At 40.7% G+C, this 20,336-nt stretch overlaps 1 protein-coding gene across 6 annotated transcripts in view; it reads left to right on the top strand.

Annotated features, from left to right (window-relative positions):
* LOC128865175 (uncharacterized) overlaps positions 1-19,859 on the top strand; it is a 37,811-nt gene extending 17,952 nt beyond the window's left edge. The window contains exons 1-10 of one of the 6 annotated variants that reach the window (XM_054105244.1): positions 2,618-2,717; positions 2,789-2,966; positions 3,058-3,363; positions 6,187-6,288; positions 7,859-11,917; positions 12,243-12,344; positions 16,483-16,566; positions 16,834-16,902; positions 19,017-19,551; positions 19,766-19,859. In XM_054105244.1, coding sequence (XP_053961219.1) covers positions 2,691-2,717; positions 2,789-2,966; positions 3,058-3,363; positions 6,187-6,288; positions 7,859-11,917; positions 12,243-12,344; positions 16,483-16,566; positions 16,834-16,902; positions 19,017-19,551; positions 19,766-19,772 — 5,469 coding nt within the window. In that variant the 5' untranslated portion in view covers positions 2,618-2,690 and the 3' untranslated portion in view covers positions 19,773-19,859. Of the gene's footprint in view, positions 1-2,617; positions 2,718-2,788; positions 2,967-3,057; positions 3,364-6,186; positions 6,289-7,858; positions 11,918-12,242; positions 12,345-16,482; positions 16,567-16,833; positions 16,903-19,016; positions 19,552-19,765 lie in introns of those variants that run through there. The other 5 variants (XM_054105247.1, XM_054105248.1, XM_054105245.1 and 2 more) reach the window with 5 other exon arrangements.
* Positions 19,860-20,336: the final 477 nt, after the last annotated feature.

Here is a 20,336-nt window from a genome sequence, read left to right as displayed (position 1 = left end):
GACCATGCATCGGATTGGAATCTGTATGTGCCACTTGTAAACCTACACTGAAGTATAAATATAAATAAAACAACTTGAGAATAGTGGAAACTCTTAACGAGGAAAACCCACTTTTATTTCGTCACGTCCGCTAATCATACATTTAATTTTTTAACGAGGCTACCTGCAAAGTTACAAGTATAAAATCTGTGTTAAAAAAAGATAAATTTATATATACGCAGAAACACAAGTAGACGCCCAAAGCATCGCATACTTTACTTCCAATTATCTTATCGAATGCCCATTGTTCTCTTCTTTTGTTTATTGCACCGGTTAAGATACTTTATTCGAAAGTGCATCCGGCATTAAAAAAAAATCGTTTAACATCATCGCGTAAACTCACGTTTTCACTTAATGTGAACAATTTTTGTAAAAATGATATCCCACCGTAAAGCTCCCTGCCGTTGAACTGGTTAAACGCTGATTCCAACATTTTAATTTTGTCCAAGAACTCGGTGCTTGGTTTAACTAATCCGCCCTTAGATAAAGATATGTTTCTGTGGTCAAAAGATGCAAAGTGTCAGTGTTATTTTTTGTCACAGAAATCATGATTACATGGATAAATGCCTGTTATTTAAAACTGGGTTCTTTTTTTTTTTTTGATGAAACGCAAAGTATTGGTGGCAGCAACGAGCTCTAATCACACCTGTGTATATAAATTTTAAGCAGTTATTAACAAAAAATCAGATTGATAATCTGCAACGAAAGACGTACCTAAATGTGGCAGCTATTTATCAAAAGTCCCAAAACTTCAAATGCAATTAATGCAATGTAATTTTCACACTGATTTTCACAGAACTTTCAATAGAATTGAAAGATTCGAAAGTCTAAGCAAAATGGAATAGGCAAAACAGTATTGCCTGCTAACTTTTTCAGCAAAAGTTTTAATTTCTACGCTTTTGAGTACTTTTTCTTTAGAATTTGCTCTAAAATAAAAAGTAGCTTTTCCAAGAGGACAACACGGATTTATTAAGTAGCTTCAAGATGGCTAACATAGGGTGAAAATTAGGCTACTTACATCACCTTTAATTATTGCTTCATGGATAATGAGAATGAATGAAGTAAAAATGTATAAAAGCACAAAATTTAATTTCGACCCCAAAAAATAACTCTTCGCAAATTACTCTTTACGAAAAGCAGTGCAGTAGTAAACACACGAAAGTGATCACAGTGCAAACGAAGACGAAGATGAAGGCGTTGCGCAAGCGGTCAGCTTGAAGCTGTGCGGCACTGTTTTCAAAGACGAACTGCTTGCTGTGGTCAATTGCTTACATTTCATTTAACTGTTTGCAAGTGTGAAATAAACGCGAGTTCGTTTTGAAAAATGTATTAATGACAATTTGATTAATTAAAATTAACTATCTTGGATTAAAAAAATTCTTTGATGGGTTCTGTCTCATTTTCAAATGGATGCTTAAGGGTCGCACAGGGGAAGGGTTCTTCTTCTTCTTGATTTTCGCGATAACCGCTTACACCATTTTGGTCGAGTTTAACAAAGCGCGCAGTTGGGCTCTCCAAGAGAAGCCAAGTCCTTCTCCAGCTAATCTTTCCAACGTGGAGGAGGCCTTCCTCTTCCTCTGCTACCACCAGCTGGTACCGCATCGAATACTTTCAGAGCCGGAGCGTTTGTACGATAGATGGATAGGTGAAGAGCTACTTTTTTTAAGTTTGGCTTTAGCTTTTATGTGGTTTCAGGGGTTACACCTCTTCCACCTCCGCAAACTAAACATAAAGAAGAAGTAAACATTTCCCATTTGGATATCTTCCTTCAAGTCACAAAATTTGTCCATTGTTTTTCAATAAATGGCTCAACGGATTAATTGGAATTTTTGAATGGTTGAATAGAAATATTCGTCTTGCCGTAACTCTTCCTGAGAGGGTATTTTTTAGCTACATAAGAACTACCCATATCGATAACTATGGTTTCACAGCTGAGAAGGGCTAACTGTGTTGACATTTCTGTTCAGTAACATTTGGCAAGACATGAATCGCTTAACGCTAGAACAACATCTCTAAATTGTGGAAATTCACTTTCAAAAATGAAATCTGTTCGCGAAGTTCATCCATTTTACGTGCGGTGTATACTCTGGCGGCATCATCGGCCCTTATTTCTTTCAAAATGAGGAAGGAGCTGCCGTTAGGGTGAATGGCGTACACTATTAGTATAGAATGAATTACCTAAACCTCGACAACATTTGGTTCCAACAAGACGGCGTAACTTGCCATACAGCGGGCTTAACAATCGGTTCATTGCAATATTCAAGCCACAATTGACACCATACGGCCGGATTTATTAGAAAAAGTAGTCAAAAATTAAATTGATCAAATGGACAATGGAACTCGTAGTCGCGGCGGACATATGCCGGATTTCATAACAAAAAATAAATGCCAATTTATGAGAAAACAATTAATTCCAACAATATTTCTGTTTTGGACTATCCTTTTAATTTCTCAACCTCTTAAAAAACACCCGGTGCATACATACATATGTAATTTATGGTACATTTTGGAATAGATTGTCTGTCTCGCACCTTGCCATGATTTTCATCATAATTCCCATTTGTCAGTGTCACTTTGGCATTCCACTAATTTTGGATAAACTTAAAAAAATCATTATTTTATATTCGTAAATAGTTTTTAATACAAGCAAAATGGTAGCTACATATATAGATACTTATGTATGTAAATCAAGTATTATTATTATTATTATCCTTCACTAACCAAATCAATGTCTCTCATCTTTCATCAGATTAGTGCAGCAGAAAGGAGTAAGCTCGGGCCCTGTGAACCAGGATATCAAAGACGACAATTGGCCATGGGTAGCAATATCATACAACTACCTTGGGTACCGAATTTTCGTGGCGGCAAAATTGCCGCGGAGATTTCTAGTCCGGGACCAGCGTGTGTGCAATTACCAACTTTAGTCGGTATGAATTCGAAATGAATAGTGAAAACCAATATTTGTATGTATGTAGGTCGTTCGATATGTGTGTTAAAAATGTTTAATTTCAATGCTAGGCAAAAAAGTGCCTGACTCAAAGAAACCAGGCGCTCCAGCATTTTCTTTTGGTCAAAAACATCGCAGAAATTACGATTCGATTGGACCAGGACCAGCACAATACGACGTCACTGGCTTGGGCATGAAAGGCAAAGCTACACCAACAGCTGCAAGTTTGCGCAGCCGTCCCAAAGATAAGATAGTTTTCACCACACCCGCACCGGGGGAATACGATGTGGACCGTGGTGCAAAAGCCATCATCGATGCAACGCCAAAGTACTCATTTGGACAAAAACCGCCTAAGGAGAAGCCAAGCCTAACACCTGGTGAGTTATTGCAGTGTTTCGTTATTACAATGTAACTATCAAATCTGTAGATGGATGGATGGATGAATGGATGGGCTTACCAAAATTAGCTCTTACTTGTTTCCTCATGCACACAATTCATATCTACTAAGCTTTTTAACATTTGTGTGTTCTTAAGGTCATTTAAAATTAACATTCATCGAAATCAATCGCACCATTCATAACTTTTAGTCCTCCTTCATACTAACAAACTCCATAAATGAAATGCATCGAAATTTAGTTGGTGGCGCTCAACAATGGGTTAACAATGAGTTACTCTGCGATTTCAACATACTACGTGCACAATCTTGCACGAACAAGAATGTAGGCTGAGGTCTTATATTGCAGCTTTGCCAATAACAAACAAAGGTAAATTCGTAGATTTTTTCTTTGTAGAATTCTTCGTTCTGTACAGGGTTCGTTTGTTATGATATCGAGCAGAAAGCTCACGTAAACTTGAAACTTTAACTTAACATTTTCGTACTGCTTAATGACAAACATTGGAAACATACTTACATACGCATATGCATACTTAGAGCATCGTAATGCATATCTAGCAACAGTAGTTGTACGAATGAATTTTGTATTAGTTGGTATTATTAGGAAAATTGTTAATATACTTGGAAAAATGTATTTTAAATGCCCACTTTTGTACTAATTTCCAAATTATACTTTATTTTACTTCACATATTTTCGAATATTGCGCTGCTTAGAACAATGTTTTTTGCCATAAAATCAGAGTTCATACTCGTATGTATATATGTAAATAAAATTAAGAACAACGTTGGAAGCTCAGGTAATCATATCATTTAGTGCGTTTTTGTAGTAGTTTTGGTACTTTTTCTATTCTAATCAAATTAATACAAATTTATAAGAAGTTCAATTTTTTTTAATTTTTTATCGAAAGGCACGGAATCAATCCTATAGAAGATCTCTATTTTGATTTCTTTTTGACCTTAGGCTTCCCAAGGGCCTAAGGTTAATGCAGGCAATAAACAAACTAAAAGCACACAAGGTTTGCTTATTTTGCTTTGAGATTGACTCCAATACTTCGTAGAGCAAAACAAACGTAACATAATATGAAACACAGTCTACATCAGTGCAACCCTGCCAAATGTACCCGAGCGTAAAATGCCGTATCTACCCGGAGCCATTTCTTTAATTTTTTTTTTCCAATTTTTATATTAGTAAATTCTAATTATGAGATTTTATAAATTTTTTCGCAAAAAAATAGAATTTTTGTATTTATTTATGAAATATTTAATATAGAGAGACAGTTTTCACTAACAAGGAAATAGTGGTGGTACCACCTTGATCAAACAATTCCCAGAATATAGTCAAAAAATTCAAAATAAAAGTTTATTCCTCAAAAGTGATATTATCGCCTTCAAAGTACTCCACATCAACTGCAACACACTTATGGCAGCATTTGATCCAGTTCTCGAAACATGTCTGGAACTTCTGGAACTCGGTATGGCCATCAGAGCCGTTTTCGATTTGCCCATTACTTCTTTCGGCTGTTAAAACAAGTTCCACGTTCCTTGTACTAATTTTTTGACTCGATGAAACAGGAAAAAATCACAGGGAACCATATCTGTTGAATTCGATGGCCATTGGATAGTATTCGTATCGTTCTTGAGTAAAAATTCACTGATAATGATGGCATAGTGCGACGATGCGTTACTATGGTGCAAAATCCACGAGTTGTTTTCCCACAAATCCTTTCTTTTTGTTTTTTTTTTTGGCGAATTGCTTAAGATAAACGTCTCATCACGTCCACATAATAGACCATAACAACTGTCTGACATTCTGGCAAAAATTCGTGGCCGATGCCGTTATAGTCCATAAAAACCGTGAGCACCACAAAGACACAAACTCGTTTTTGCAAATTCAAATCCATTCTTAAGGTTGTAAAAAATTTAAAACATGTGCAGAGGTAGACGGCATAATTTTTAGAAATATCAAGCAATGGCGCTAAAGTTTTGGTAGGAATGTTAATCCCAGATGTGGGAACCCAACAAAAACAAAAACAGAACTCAAATCAGTTGACTTAGAGCGTTCATTGTAGGTTATCCAGGGAACTTTATGGTGAAGGAGGTAGCCTGTTTCACACAGATTGCACGAAAACCATTGCAAACCTGGTCTTCTCCTCTGAGAATTGCAGAGATTGGCGCAAGCGATTGAAATTTCGTCGTTTTGCGGCTAATGTAAAGCACTATGGTCCACTATGACCTCTTATAAAGTAGTTACAACCGCGAACCATTGATTTTTATAAGCCTGTTGAGAATTGAAACCATTTAAATTAGGCGAGTGAAATAGTGAGGTCCCTACAATCCTAAGAGTTGCAGCCAGGACCCTCTCCCTTGGTTAGTGACCTACATTCGAATGTTGTCTTACAAATGAAGGGCTATAGAGCGGGTCACTAACACAAAACTGATACTTAAGTACATGCAAATATGAGTTTTACAAATTATTTCAAAATGGAGCAGATATTAAATACTGAAATAGAAATATTTAGTGAATACAAATAATTGGTTTTTAGTTATGGTTAGAGGATACGCACTTTTGTAAAAATGTACATACATACATACACACACATATAAGTAATTGTAGTCCAAGTAAGCAGTTGAATGTTCGTATGATTTTTCGCATGTCTCCCAAAATTAAATTTATTTCTCTACATCTCTGTGAACAGCTTCACATTCGTGACACGCGCTTATAACTGTTTTAATTCACACTTTTTTATTTATTTTCCAATTCTGGCTAATAACCAAATTTTCTCAATGCAATGCTCCGTATAAATAGCTCCAAATAGTTACTGCCCTGAGGTATCATTTATTAAAAAAAAATCACCGAGCTACACTTTTGGTAGAAGAACGAAGCTCAACTTCGATAAGGGGACACCAGGTAACTCATTCACAGCAATACGCACAAAAAATAATAGGACTATGAATAAGTTCGTTTCGGTTTTACAACAGATGGCGTAACTTGATTATTATTCCATCGATCCACATTTCCAAACATTCATTGGAGAGCTACTGTCGTAAGGCACAAACGTCAGTATAAGTTTTTTATTTGAAGCGTAAACAACAATATTTTTACCACACTTGAAAATGTCGAATTTCGTGCCAAATAATGTGTTTTTGCGGGGAATTCTTCTTCATTATTTTAATATGAAGAAAAAAGCAGCCGAAAGTCATCGTATCTTGGTGGAAGTTTATGGTGAGCATGCTCTATCTGAGCGAACGTGCCAGAAGTGGTTTGCACGCTTTGAAAGTGGTGATTTTGGCTTGGAAGACGAAGAACGCGAGGGTGCGCCGCCAAAGTTCATGGATACCGAATTGGAGGAATTGCTCGATCAAGATCCGGCTCAAACGCAAGAAGAGGTTGCAAAAACTTTGGGAGTTGATCAATCAACCATTTCCAAACGTTTAAAAGCCATGGGAATGATCCGAAAGGTAGGCCATTGGGTGCCGTATGAATTGAAGCCAAGAGACGTTGAACGCCGTTTTATGGCATGCGAACAACTGCTTCAACGGCACAAAAGAAAGGGTTTTTTGCATCGAATTGTGACTGGCGATGAAAAGTGGGTCCATTACGACAATCCAAAACGTCGGGCAACGTATGGATACCCTGGCCATGCTTCAACATCGACGTCGGCGCAGAATATTCATGGCCTGAAGGTTATGCTGTGTATCTGGTGGGACCAGCTGGGTGTTGTGTATTATGAGCTACTGAAACCGAATGAAACGATTACGGGGGATGTCTACCGACGACAATTGATGCGTTTGAGCCGATCACTGCGAGAAAAACGGCCGCAATACGCCGATAGACACGACAAAGTTATTTTGCAACATGACAATGCTCGGCCACATGTTGCACAAGTGGTCAAAACATACTTAGAAACGCTCAAATGGGATGTCCTACCCCACCCGCTGTATAGTCCAGACCTTGCGCCATCCGATTACTATCTCTTCCGATCGATGCAACATGGCCTGGCTGACCAGCACTTCCGTAATTACGATGAAGTCAAAAAATGGATCGATTCGTGGATTGCGGCAAAACCGACCGAATTTTTCACAAAGGGAATCCGTGAATTGCCAGAAAGATGGGAAAAAGTAGTAGTAAGCGATGGACAATATTTTGAATATTAAATTTGTAACCATTTTACGTCAATAAAGTTTCAAATTTCGAAAAAAACCCGCACGAACTTATTCATAGTCCTATTATTATATTAGAAAGCAATAAATATGTGGTAGAATTGAGTATAACTAATTCTGCATAATTAATATTTCAAAAGTAATTAAACAGCTTTGCCATTTGCATCGTAAATCAAATAATCAATTATTAGTTAACAAATATCGCATAGTCTGCATTCACTCGATTATACTAGTAATTTAATAGTATCTTTGTGCGTGCGTGCCTTCCCACAGCTTCGTTAACTTAACAAATGTCTAAAAATTTTTACTTAAATTAGCACCTGGAGAGTATCAACCGGAAAAAGTTCGCCTAGACCACAGCCCCGCATACTCAATTGCGGGAAGACATGAGCTTAAAAAAACCACCGATTCTCCGGCACCGGGAGCATATTGCCCTGAAAATGTTCGTCTTGATCATGCTCCTGCTTACACAATAAGTGGTAGACATAGAACTGTGGCTCAAAGTGATACCCCTGCCCCTGGGGCGTATTGTCCCGAAAAAATTCGATTAGATAGCACACCTTCGTATACAATAAGCGGTAAGCATGGAATCATTTCAATACAAGACTCCCCAGGTCCAGCGAATTATTGTCCCGAAAAAGTGCGACTTGATCACACTCCCGCGTATACTATGGCCGGAAAACACAATCCCAAAATAAGTAACAACACACCCGCTCCTGGAGATTATTGCCCCGAGAAAATGAAATTGGATAATACACCGGCCTACACCTTTGGAGGGAAGTATGATCCAAAATACAGTAACAATACTCCTGCACCAGGTGATTATTGTCCCGAAAAAGTTCGACTGGATCACACTCCAGCCTATACTATGGCCGGAAAACACAATCCCCAAATAAGTAACAACTCACCCGCTCCTGGAGATTACTGTCCCGAGAAAGTGAAATTGGATAATACACCGGCCTACACCTTCGGAGGGAAGTATGATCCAAAATACAATAACAACACTCCGGCACCAGGTGATTATTGTCCCGAAAAAGTTCGACTGGATCACACTCCTGCCTACTCCATGGGTGGACGACATGACTTACAAAAGCCCAGTGATACACCAGCTCCAGGAGCTTATTGTCCCGAGAATGTGCGACTCGATCATAATCCAGCGTTTACGATGGCTGGAAAACACGATCCCAAAATAAGTAACAACACACCCGCTCCTGGAGATTACTGCCCCGAGAAAGTGAAATTGGATAATACACCGGCCTACACCTTCGGAGGGAAGTATGATCCAAAATACAATAACAATACTCCGGCACCAGGTGATTATTGTCCCGAAAAAGTTCGATTGGATCACACTCCTGCCTACTCCATGGGTGGACGACATGACTTACAAAAGCCCTGTGATACACCCGCTCCAGGAGCTTATTGTCCCGAGAACGTGCGACTCGATCATAATCCAGCGTTTACGATGGCCGGAAAACACGATCCCAAAATAAGTAACAACACACCCGCTCCTGGAGATTACTGTCCCGAGAAAGTGAAATTGAATAATACACCGGCCTACACCTTCGGAGGGAAGTATGATCCAAAATACAATAACAATACTCCGGCACCAGGTGATTATTGTCCCGAAAAAGTGCGACTTCATCACACTCCCGCGTATACTATGGCCGGAAAAAACGATCCTAAAATAAGTAACGACACACCCGCTCCTGGAGATTATTGCCCCGAGAAAGTGAAATTGGATAATACACCGGCCTACACCTTCGGAGGGAAGTATGATCCAAAATACAATAACAATACTCCGGCACCAGGTGATTATTGTCCCGAAAAAGTTCGTCTGGATCACACTCCAGCCTACTCCATGGGTGGACGACATAACTTACAAAAGCCCAGTGACACACCAGCTCCAGGAGCTTATTGTCCCGAGAATGTGCGAATGGATCACACTCCAGCCTATACTATGGCCGGAAAACACGAGCCCAAAATAAGTAACGACACACCCGCTCCTGGAGATTACTGTCCCGAGAAAGTGAAATTGGATAATACACCGGCCTACACCTTCGGAGGGAAGTATGATCCGAAATACAATAACAATACTCCGGCACCAGGTGATTATTGTCCCGAAAAAGTTCGATTGGATCACACTCCTGCCTACTCCATGGGTGGACGACATGACTTACAAAAGCCCTGTGATACACCCGCTCCAGGAGCTTATTGTCCCGAGAACGTGCGACTCGATCATAATCCAGCGTTTACGATGGCCGGAAAACACGATCCCAAAATAAGTAACAACACACCCGCTCCTGGAGATTACTGTCCCGAGAAAGTGAAATTGGATAATACACCAGCCTACACCTTCGGAGGGAAGTATGATCCAAAATGCAATAAAAATACTCCGGCACCAGGTGATTATTGTCCCGAAAAAGTCCGACTCGATCATAATCCAGCGTTTACGATGGCCGGAAAACACGATCCTAAAATAAGTAACGACACACCCGCTCCTGGAGATTACTGTCCCGAGAAAGTGAAATTGGATAATACACCGGCCTACACCTTCGGAGGGAAGTATGATCCAAAATACAATAACAATACTCCGGCACCAGGTGATTATTGTCCCGAAAAAGTTCGACTGGATCACACTCCAGCCTACTCCATGGGTGGACGACATAACTTACAAAAGCCCAGTGACACTCCAGCTCCAGGAGCTTATTGTCCCGAGAATGTGCGACTCGATCATAGCCCAGCGTTTTCGATGGCTGGAAAACACGATCCCAAAAGAAGTATAGACACACCCGCTCCTGGAGATTATTGCCCCGAGAAAGTGAAATTCGATAATACACCGGCCTACACCTTCGGAGGGAAGTATGATCCAAAATACAATGAAAATACTCCGGCACCAGGTGATTATTATCCCGAAAAAGTCCGACTCGATCATAATCCAGCGTTTACGATGGCCGGAAAACACGATCCTAAAATAAGTAACAACACACCCGCTCCTGGAGATTACTGTCCCGAGAAAGTGAAATTGGATAATACACCGGCCTACACCTTCGGAGGGAAGTATGATCCAAAACACAATAACAATACTCCGGCACCAGGTGATTATTGTCCCGAAAAAGTTCGTCTGCATCACACTCCTGCCTACTCCATGGGTGGACGACATGACTTACAAAAGCCCAGTGACACACCAGCTCCAGGAGCTTATTGTCCCGAGAATGTGCGACTGGATCACACTCCAGCCTATACTATGGCCGGAAAACACGAGCCCAAAATAAGTAACGACACACCCGCTCCTGGAGATTACTGTCCCGAGAAAGTGAAATTGGATAATTCACCGGCCTACACTTTTGGAGGGAAGTATGATCCAAAATACAATAACAACACTCCGGCTCCAGGTGATTATTGTCCCGAAAAAGTTCGACTGGATCACACTCCTGCCTACTCCATGGGTGGACGACATGACTTACAAAAGCCCAGTGACACACCAGCTCCAGGAGCTTATTGTCCCGAGAATGTGCGACTTGATCACACTCCAGCCTATACTATGGCCGGAAAACACGATCCCAAAATAAGTAACAACACACCCGCTCCTGGAGATTACTGCCCCGAGAAAGTGAAATTCGATAACACACCGGCCTACACCTTCGGAGGGAAGTATGATCCAAAATACAATAACAATACTCCGGCACCAGGTGATTATTGTCCCGAAAAAGTTCGACTGGATCACACTCCAGCCTACTCCATGGGTGGACGACATAACTTACAAAAGCCCAGTGACACACCAGCTCCAGGAGCTTATTGTCCCGAGAATGTGCGACTGGATCACACTCCAGCCTATACTATGGCCGGAAAACACGAGCCCAAAATAAGTAACGACACACCCGCTCCTGGAGATTACTGTCCCGAGAAAGTGAAATTGGATAATACACCGGCCTACACTTTTGGGGGGAAGTATGATCCAAAATACAATAACTACACTCCGGCTCCAGGAGCTTATTGTCCCGAGAATGTGCGACTTGATCACACTCCCGCGTATACTATGGCTGGAAAACCCGATTCCAAAATAAGTAATGACACACCAGCTCCGGGCGAGTACTATCCCGAAAAGGTTCGACAAGATCACACACCGTCCTTTACCATAACCAGTCGCAAGTATTTGACTCATGTCGACAACACTCCATCTCCATGCGATTACAAGCCCGAGGAGTGTAAGCTTGACTATTCGCCAGCGTACACCTTTGGCATGAAGGTAAACACAGTCGTAAGAAGCGAATCACCAGCACCAGGACAATATCAGCTAGAGAAAATTAATTTGGATCGAGGACCCGCGTACACGTTCGGCATAAAGGTGACTCGTGACATAGTCAGTGAGACCCCAGGTAAGACAAAAGTAGTTGTACGTAGAGGCATAATTTAGATAACTGCATTTATGTACACAGATCAGTCAAGTGTAGTATTTGTGAGTAAATATAAGTTATAGATAGTTGTATGAAGTCGTGTATATATATTTGTACGTGTGAATGTATTGTACACTTTTGAATCTTAAACTATTCCACGCATACATAACCATAACCATGTAGGCGAAGAGTTCAGAGGCAAGTGAGGATGCATGGCCGATTTATAGTATATTTTTTGTTACATACTTATTTACGTTCACATATACATACATGCATATACACATACGCATTCCTTTCGTCTTCGTAGCACCCACTGCTTATGAACCAGAAAAGCACACCCTCGAACATGCACCCTCCTTTACTTTTGGGTTAAAACCCAAGGACGACAGACTTGCTTTGAATGCGCCAGGTAAGTTTAAAATACTTTTTTATGTCATACAAATCATTTTAATCGTGGACATTTATGCATGGGAAATTTGATAAGGGGAGTGATACCATAAATTTTGCGAATATTGTGAATACAGTCACTTACACCTCAATTATTGGTCGCATTCATCAACTTTTTCTTTCACTGACAAATAAGCTTTTATCTGCCTTTCATAGTAAAGGGTTTTCCAATAACAGGTGTTATTTTGAATAGCCCGCTACTTCGGTTTTGAAGCTGTCCTTTTTTGATATTTGACAAGTAGAAACTTCTTCTTCTTCTTAATTGGCGCTATACCGCTTACGCGATTTTGGCCGAGTTTAGCAAAGCGCGCCAGTCGTTTCTTTCTCGTGCTAACCGGCGCCAGTTGGACACACCAAGTGAAGCCAAGTCCTTCTCCACCTGATCTTTCCAACGCAGAGGAGGCCGCCCTCTTCCTCTGCTACCACCAGCTGGTACCGCATCGAATACTTTCAGAGCCGGAGCGTTTGTATCCATTCGGACGACATGACCCAGCCAACGAAGCCGCTGGATCTTTATTCGCTGCGCTATGTCTATGTCGTCGTAAAGCTCATACAGCTCATCGTTCCATCGTCTACGATATTCGCCGTTGCCAACGTGCAAAGGTCCAAAAATCTTACGCAGAATCTTTCTCTCGAACACTCCAAGCGTCGCTTCATCGGAGTTGTCATCGTCCAAGCTTCTGCGCCATACGTTAGGACGGGCATGATGAGAGTCTTGTAGAGTGTTAGTTTTGTTCGTCGAGAGAGGACTTTACTACTCAATTGCCTACTTAGTCCAAAGTAGCACTTGTTGGCAAGAGAGATTCTACGTTGGATTTCAAGGCTGACATTGTTATCGGTGTTAATGCTGGTTCCTAAATACACGAAGTCTTTTACAACCTCAAAATTATAACTGTCAACAGTGACGTGGGTGCCGATACGCGAGTGCGCCGACTGTTTGTTTGAAGACAGGAGGTACTTCGTTTTGTCCTCGTTCACCACCAAACCCATTCGCTTTGCCTCCATTCGCTTTGCCTCCTTTCCGTACTGTCGAATGCAGCTTTGAAGTCGACGAAAAGATGGTGTGTGTCGATTCTCCTTTCATGGGTCTTTTCCAAGATTTGGCGTATTGAGAATATTTGGTCGATGGTAGACTTTCCAGGTTTAAAGCCACACTGATAAGGTCCAATCAGTTGGTTGACGGTGGGCTTCAGCCTTTCACACAATACGCTCGCTAGATCCTTATAGGCGATATTTAGAAGACTAATCCCGCGGTAATTGGCACAAATTGCAGGATCGCCCTTCTTATGGATTGGGCAGAGCACACTTAAATTCCAATCGGCAGGCATGCTTTCATCCGACCATATTTTGCATAGAAGCTGATGCATGCACCTTACCAGCTCCTCGCCGCCATGTTTGAATAGCTCACCCGGCAGTCCGTCGGCGCCCGCCGCTTTGTTCTTTAGCCGCGTTATCGCTATTCTCACCTCGTCATGATCGGGTAGTGGAACGACAATTCCGTCGTCAACGATTGGGGTATCGGGATCTTCACTTTCTCGGTGACATGCGCAGCTGTCACTGTTTAATAGGTTCAAGAAGTGTTCCCTCCATAATTTAAGATTGCTCTGTATGTCAGTCACCAGTTCGCCGTCTTTGTTGTTACAGGAAAACGCCCCGGTCTTAAAACCTTCTGTAAGCCGCCGAACTTTCTGGTCGAATTTTCGGGCGTTGTTCCTGTTGGCCAGCATCTCAAGCTCTTCGCACTCACGTATTTCGGCCTCTCGTTTCTGCTTTCGGATAATACGTCTCTCTTCCTTTTTCAGCTCTCTGTAGCGATCCCACATGGCTCGCGTTGCGCCCGATCGCAGCGTGGCTCTATAGGCGGCATCCTTTCTTTCTGCGACAGCATGACATTCCTCGTCGTACCAATTGTTTTTTCGGGCTCGCCGGAATCCGATTTCTTCTTCGGCGGCGGTACGTAGAGAACGAGAAATGTTGCTCCATTGTTCGTGGATGCCGGTTTGTTGGGCAGTACTCTCTGAGAGCAGGAGTGAGAGTCGAGTGGCGAATCTTCTGGCTGTCTGTTGTGATTGCAGCTTTTCGATGTCGAACATTCTTTGCGTAGGTAGATGCACGTTTTTTGCTGCACAGAGGCGTGTGCGCAGTTTGGCTGCAACAAGGTAATGATCCGAGTCAATGTTGGGTCCTCGGATCGTACGTACATCTAATACACTAGAAGCGTGTCTTCCATCTATCACAACATGATCGATCTGGTTTCGTGTTTTTCGATCAGGAGACAGCCAGGTGGCTTGGTGAATTTTCTTATGCTGGAATCTGGTGCTGCAGACTAGCATGTTTCGGGCCCCGGCGAAGTCGATCAGCCTCTGTCCGTTACCGGAAGTTTCGTTGTGCAGGCTGAATTTTCCGACTGTGGGACCAAAAATTCCCTCCTTGCCCACCCTGGCGTTGAAGTCGCCATGCACGATTTTTATGTCGTGGCGGGGGCAGCGCTCATAGGAACGTTCCAGGCGCTCATAGAAAGAATCTTTGGTCGCATCGTCCTTCTCTTCCGTCGGGGCGTGGGCGCAAATTAGCGATATGTTAAAAAAACGGGCTTTGATGCGGATTGTTGCGAGACGCTCGTCCACCGGAGTGAACGACAGTACTTGGCGACGAAGTTTCTCTCCCACAACAAATCCGACACCGAATTTGCGCTCCTTTACATGGCAGCTGTAGTAGACGTCGCAAGGTCCTATGGTTTTCTTTCCTTGCCCCGTCCATCGCATCTCTTGGATGGCAGTGATGTCAGCCTTTACTCTCACGAGGACATCAACCAGCCGGGCAGAGACACCTTCCCCATTAAGGGACCGGACATTCCAGGTGCATGCCCTCAAATCATAGTCCTTAGTTCGTTTGCAGGGGTCGTCATCAGTATAGGGAGGTCTCATCCGAGGCTTTTTTAAAGTTTTCATTGGGGGGGATTTTTAAGTGGCGGGTCCCAAACCCAACGCACAACCAGCTATCCTGGAATGTTTCGCCTTCTCACTTTAGCTCACTCCCGAACGGGTGTTCGGAAGCTACCCAGAGGATACGTGAGCTAATCCCGGCCGTTGTGAGCTGCTTGAACCATATGCAGAAGAATCGTCCTGGCCATTCCCAAGTGAATGGCGATCAGTAACTTTCCCCACTTGCGTGGACTTCTACACATGGAACCATCCTCCAAGTAGAAACTACGCCATTAATAAAAATGGAACGATATCCGCTTAAACAACGCATTGAAGTTATTAAAATTCTCTATAAAAATTGTGAAAATTTGGCAGAGACGGTTCGTAAAACTCGAACCTTTTTGGGGCATCGTGAAGCACCTTGTCGAACCGCAATACAGAAATTGGTGAAAAAATTTGAACTGTTGAGACAAATTAGTGCACGTCGTTCAAGAACAGCCCAAAAAATTGCTGTTGTAGCCGAAAGTGTTGAAGAAAACCCAGGTTTGTCCATTCCTTGTCGTTCTTTGGAATTAGGCAATCTACAAACGTCGTTACACCGTATTTTGCATAAAGTTTTGGGTCTTAGGGCTTATAAAGCGCAGTTAACAGAAGAACTCAAGCCAGCCGATCATCAACAAAGTCGTGTCTTTGCTGATTGGGTCGTTGAAATGCATGAAAATGATCCGGAATTCCATCGAAAAATCATCTTGAGTGATGAGGCCCATTTCCACCTCGGTGGCTTCGTCAACAAGCAAAATTGTCGGATCAAGGGCTCAGAAAATCCAAGAATTATTGTTGAAAAGAGAGGCTTTTCCTCAACGTGTGACTGTTTGGTGCGGTTTATGGTCCGGCGGAGTCATTGCACCTTACTTTTTCGAAAATGAAGCTGGAGCAACAGTTACGGAAAATGGATTGCACTATCGAGAGATGATTAACACATTTTATGGCCGGAATTGGATTGTATTGATCTGGATAAAGTTTATTTTCAACAAGACGGCGCTACGTGCCACACAAGCAACGGAACCATCGATCTTTTACCAAAACAACACCTCTTATTGGAAAACCCTTTACTATATTCGCGTGTACTATGTATTGTTTTATGTATTTCAATTTGAATTTTCATTGCTCTCAAAGCACCTGGCCATTATCGTCCTGAAAACTATAAATTAGATAATTCACCCGCTTTTACGTTTGGTTTGAAAGTTCCACCCATGCCAGGTGAGTCTAGCGGAAGCTTGCAGTATGTACAAAGTGGCGCAAAATTAATCACCTTATCGTAAGAAAAGTTATTCAAAAACATGAAGATTCATTTTGCGCCACCTTGTACATATACACATATGTATATATCTTTGGAAATAAACGTATGAAAATATTCTGTTTCTATGTTGTGTTTGCTTTCTTATTGTTTTCCTTTTTATTGCTTTGTATTTATTTATAAATGGAAATGGCATTCCATCATCATGTCTGTATATGTCGCATATTTAGCTCTTCCAAAGGGTGCTTATGTAGAAGATCGCATTTTACAAAGACGTGAACGGCGTTTAGCAAGTCCCGGTAAGTAGGCATAAGCCGATATTTAGGCGCATATATTATTTTAAGTATTTATGCAACATGCCCAATTCACATTTTTTTCATAATTTTTCACCAAATTTTCCTAGATTCTTTCGCACGATTTTCATAATATCTACTACATTGCGCATACATACATACTAAAGCTCTAAATAGCCGGATAGCGAGCAATGCGAGTAGCTCTATACTGCCTCGGTTCAAATGTTTCTTCAAAATTTTCGAGCTTTTAGACAATTTCTGAAGTTGAAGAAAAATTCTCAATTTTATTTGCCAGCATTTCTATAGTTTTCCAACGATGCTACCGCCGTATAATAATTTGTAAAACTTAAAAAAGAGGGCTTACAAAAAGTCAAAATTCACCGCACGAAAAAATTATAAAACCAAGATAATTATGATGATATCTACTAAAGCAATAATAGAAAAAATGTCCCAATATCGTTTCCTTGATTGTATGTTTAAAACAAAATCTCATAACGGAAGTTATTCCGCAGTCATTGCCGGTATTTTAGTAACACGCAAATTCTTGTTCTGTGCATAACTAAATAAATATATATAAGACCAAAAGCGTTTGCTTTTAGCTTTTACGCTTTTTCTCGTTCTCATATTTATGTGGTTGTTTTGGTTTAGTAACAACAAATATGCAGCACGAAAAACTTTGGCTGAATTAGAGCAGAGACAAATTTTAGCATGAAGAGAGAGAGGCGGCTTCAAAATTAAAAAGAAGCACAACTGTGGTTTTGCATTACTTCCATTTGAAAGAAAAGTACGGATGTACCAAGAGAAATTGTAGAACACCATAACTTGGCGTTAGAGATGTTCGGGAAATCAAACGTTTAGCTATAAATAAATAAATTAAAGAGCTCTGCTGAAATCGAACGCAATCTTAATTTGGAAGTTACTACCCGTCGTGTGCAACAAAATTTGCAAGCGGATTCTAGTCTAGAATATGTAAAACGAGTACCTTAACCTAAGTTAACCACACGACTCAAACAGGCCAGCTTGACATTTGCTAAAAAAGTACCAATTTTAGTAAAATGAATGAGAAAGAGTAATTTTTTCCTATGAAAAAAATGCAATCTGGACGGACCAGATGGTTCCCAAAAGTATTGGCACGAGTATCCACCTCGTAATTTCGGGGGGGTTTCGTTATGGTTTGAGCAGCCATTAGTGTCAAAGGCAAAACGCCTTTATGTTTCATATCCACAAAAATTAATAGCGTCAACTACATAGATCTTCTAGAGGAAGTACTTTTTTTTTTTTGATGATAATTTCAATGAAGAGTGAGTTTTTCAGCATGACAACACAGCAGTTCATGCTTCTAAACCGACAAAAGAGTTTTTGACAGCGAAATTTTTATTTTAGAATGGTTTATCTGCAGCGCTGACCTTAACCTAATCGAAAATGTATGGGGAATACTTTCCCAATCGATTTTCACAAATGGATTTTATAAGCGCTAAGAGCCTTAGAAGTGTGACTAATGTTGAATGGTCTAAAATTTATCACAGTATTATAAAAACTTAATCAAATCGATGTCTCGACGAATTCAACAAGTTATAATCAAATCCACAGCAATTGACTAAGCTCCAAATTTTAAATATATGTAATAACATTGGCTTTTATACTTTCTTCGTTATATAGAATTTACTTTTCTTTATAATTAATTTAAGATTCGCGTAATGTGTGCTTATTTCTGTAGATTTTTAAAACATTTATCCTTAAAAGTTTACATATTAAAAACATAAATTGTTAACTCTAAACTTATAAAATATAAGAAATGTATTTGGCCATATAATTTTTTCGTGTGGTGTAATCAAGACAAGTACAGCGCGTATTACTCCAAAAACCTCGATATACTCGAACTCATGCGCGAAAAAATCGAACAGGTGTGCGGGTACTCGTTGCTCATTCGCCCGTGCATTTGTGCACAAAATATAGAGCTCTAGTGCATGCATATATATTTTAGCCTAACCAAATAGAGAGCTGCATAACAGTATGTACTTACATACATATATGTACATAAGAACATTTCACTCTCAGAAATCTTGTTTATCACATACGCATACACTAAAGCCTATTTATTTAACACATTTTCACTGTAGTTCGCACCAATCAAAATCAGAATAAACTTAACGATGATGATGTAAATTCCAAAACAACGGTTACCGTAACCGAAGTCTGTGCCAATAATCTCGACCACACACCCACATCGATAATCACCACAACCACGAGAGTAATGGGTGAGCAAGGTGAGCAAAAAATGAGCAAAGAAATTCGAAAACACAACGGTAGTGACATTAAGGCAAACAGCACGGCTATCAGCACCACACAGCACACCACCAGCGGCACACTCAGGAATGGCTTAGAAGCTGTTAAGTCGAGTTCGGGCAATGCAAGTTCTAAACTGATCACCACCACTACCACAATGCGCACAGTTGCAAATGGTGTACAAGATAACGGTAGGGAATTTCGCACTGCACAGGGGAAATCCGATGCGGCAGCGTCCAAGTCTGCTGGTTCAGTCACCAAAACAGTAGTTCAACCGGACGGCACAACTGTCACAACAACCACAACTTCAAGAACTTCAGCAGTCAAATACGCTGTAGAGGCGAGTGCTACACACGAAAAAATTACAAGGTAAAATTGCATGTTAAATTGTTTACGAGTACTCGTATGGCAAATCTTTAATTATTCAACAGTTGTTAATCCCTTTAAAATTTTACTTTTCTAGCGCGCCCACTAACCCATTCATCCACGTCATTATATGCATTTCTACTCATCATCTCAATTACTTATACTTTTTTGCTGTTTATAAGTAACATTAATAAATCAATATTTTTCTTTTGAACAGCTCCTAACGTCTATAAAATCCCCACCGTCTTGGGTATTAGCAAAGAAGGTCCTATACGTTCGGCACCGGCTTTCACAATGGCCGGTAGACAAAAGCCACGACTAACCCCCGCACTCTTACTTCCCGGTCCCGGTTCCTACGATGCTGAGTACACAGTTATAAAATATAAGCCACCCATGTTTACGATGCGCGGCAAATTCAAGTACCCGAATGATGAACATAACAAACCTGGACCGGGCGCACACTGTCCCGAGAAGGTAACAATTCGATATTTTGCCATGCATATTTGCACAGCTACATACATACATACAGTTGGGTAAACGAAAACAGCAGTACCAAAAAACAATTAGATTTAAAAAAAAAAAAAATTATCCATGATGTGATTATAAAGTTTTTATTATTATTTTGAAAACTTTTTCTATTCTTGTACTGAACACATATTTAAATCAAATCTGTAACGTAAAACAAAACTTTTTATTACAAAAGTTAGAAACTCAGGGTTAGCATTAAAATAGCAGTGGCCATATAAGTTATGCATGCTGACCAAGTTTATAAAAAAATTAAAGAAAAA

The sequence above is a fragment of the Anastrepha ludens genome, chromosome 5, assembly GCF_028408465.1.
Source record: "Anastrepha ludens isolate Willacy chromosome 5, idAnaLude1.1, whole genome shotgun sequence".
In the NCBI taxonomy this organism is placed as follows: domain Eukaryota; kingdom Metazoa; phylum Arthropoda; class Insecta; order Diptera; family Tephritidae; genus Anastrepha; species Anastrepha ludens.
This window is presented reverse-complemented; position numbering and strand designations above follow the sequence as displayed.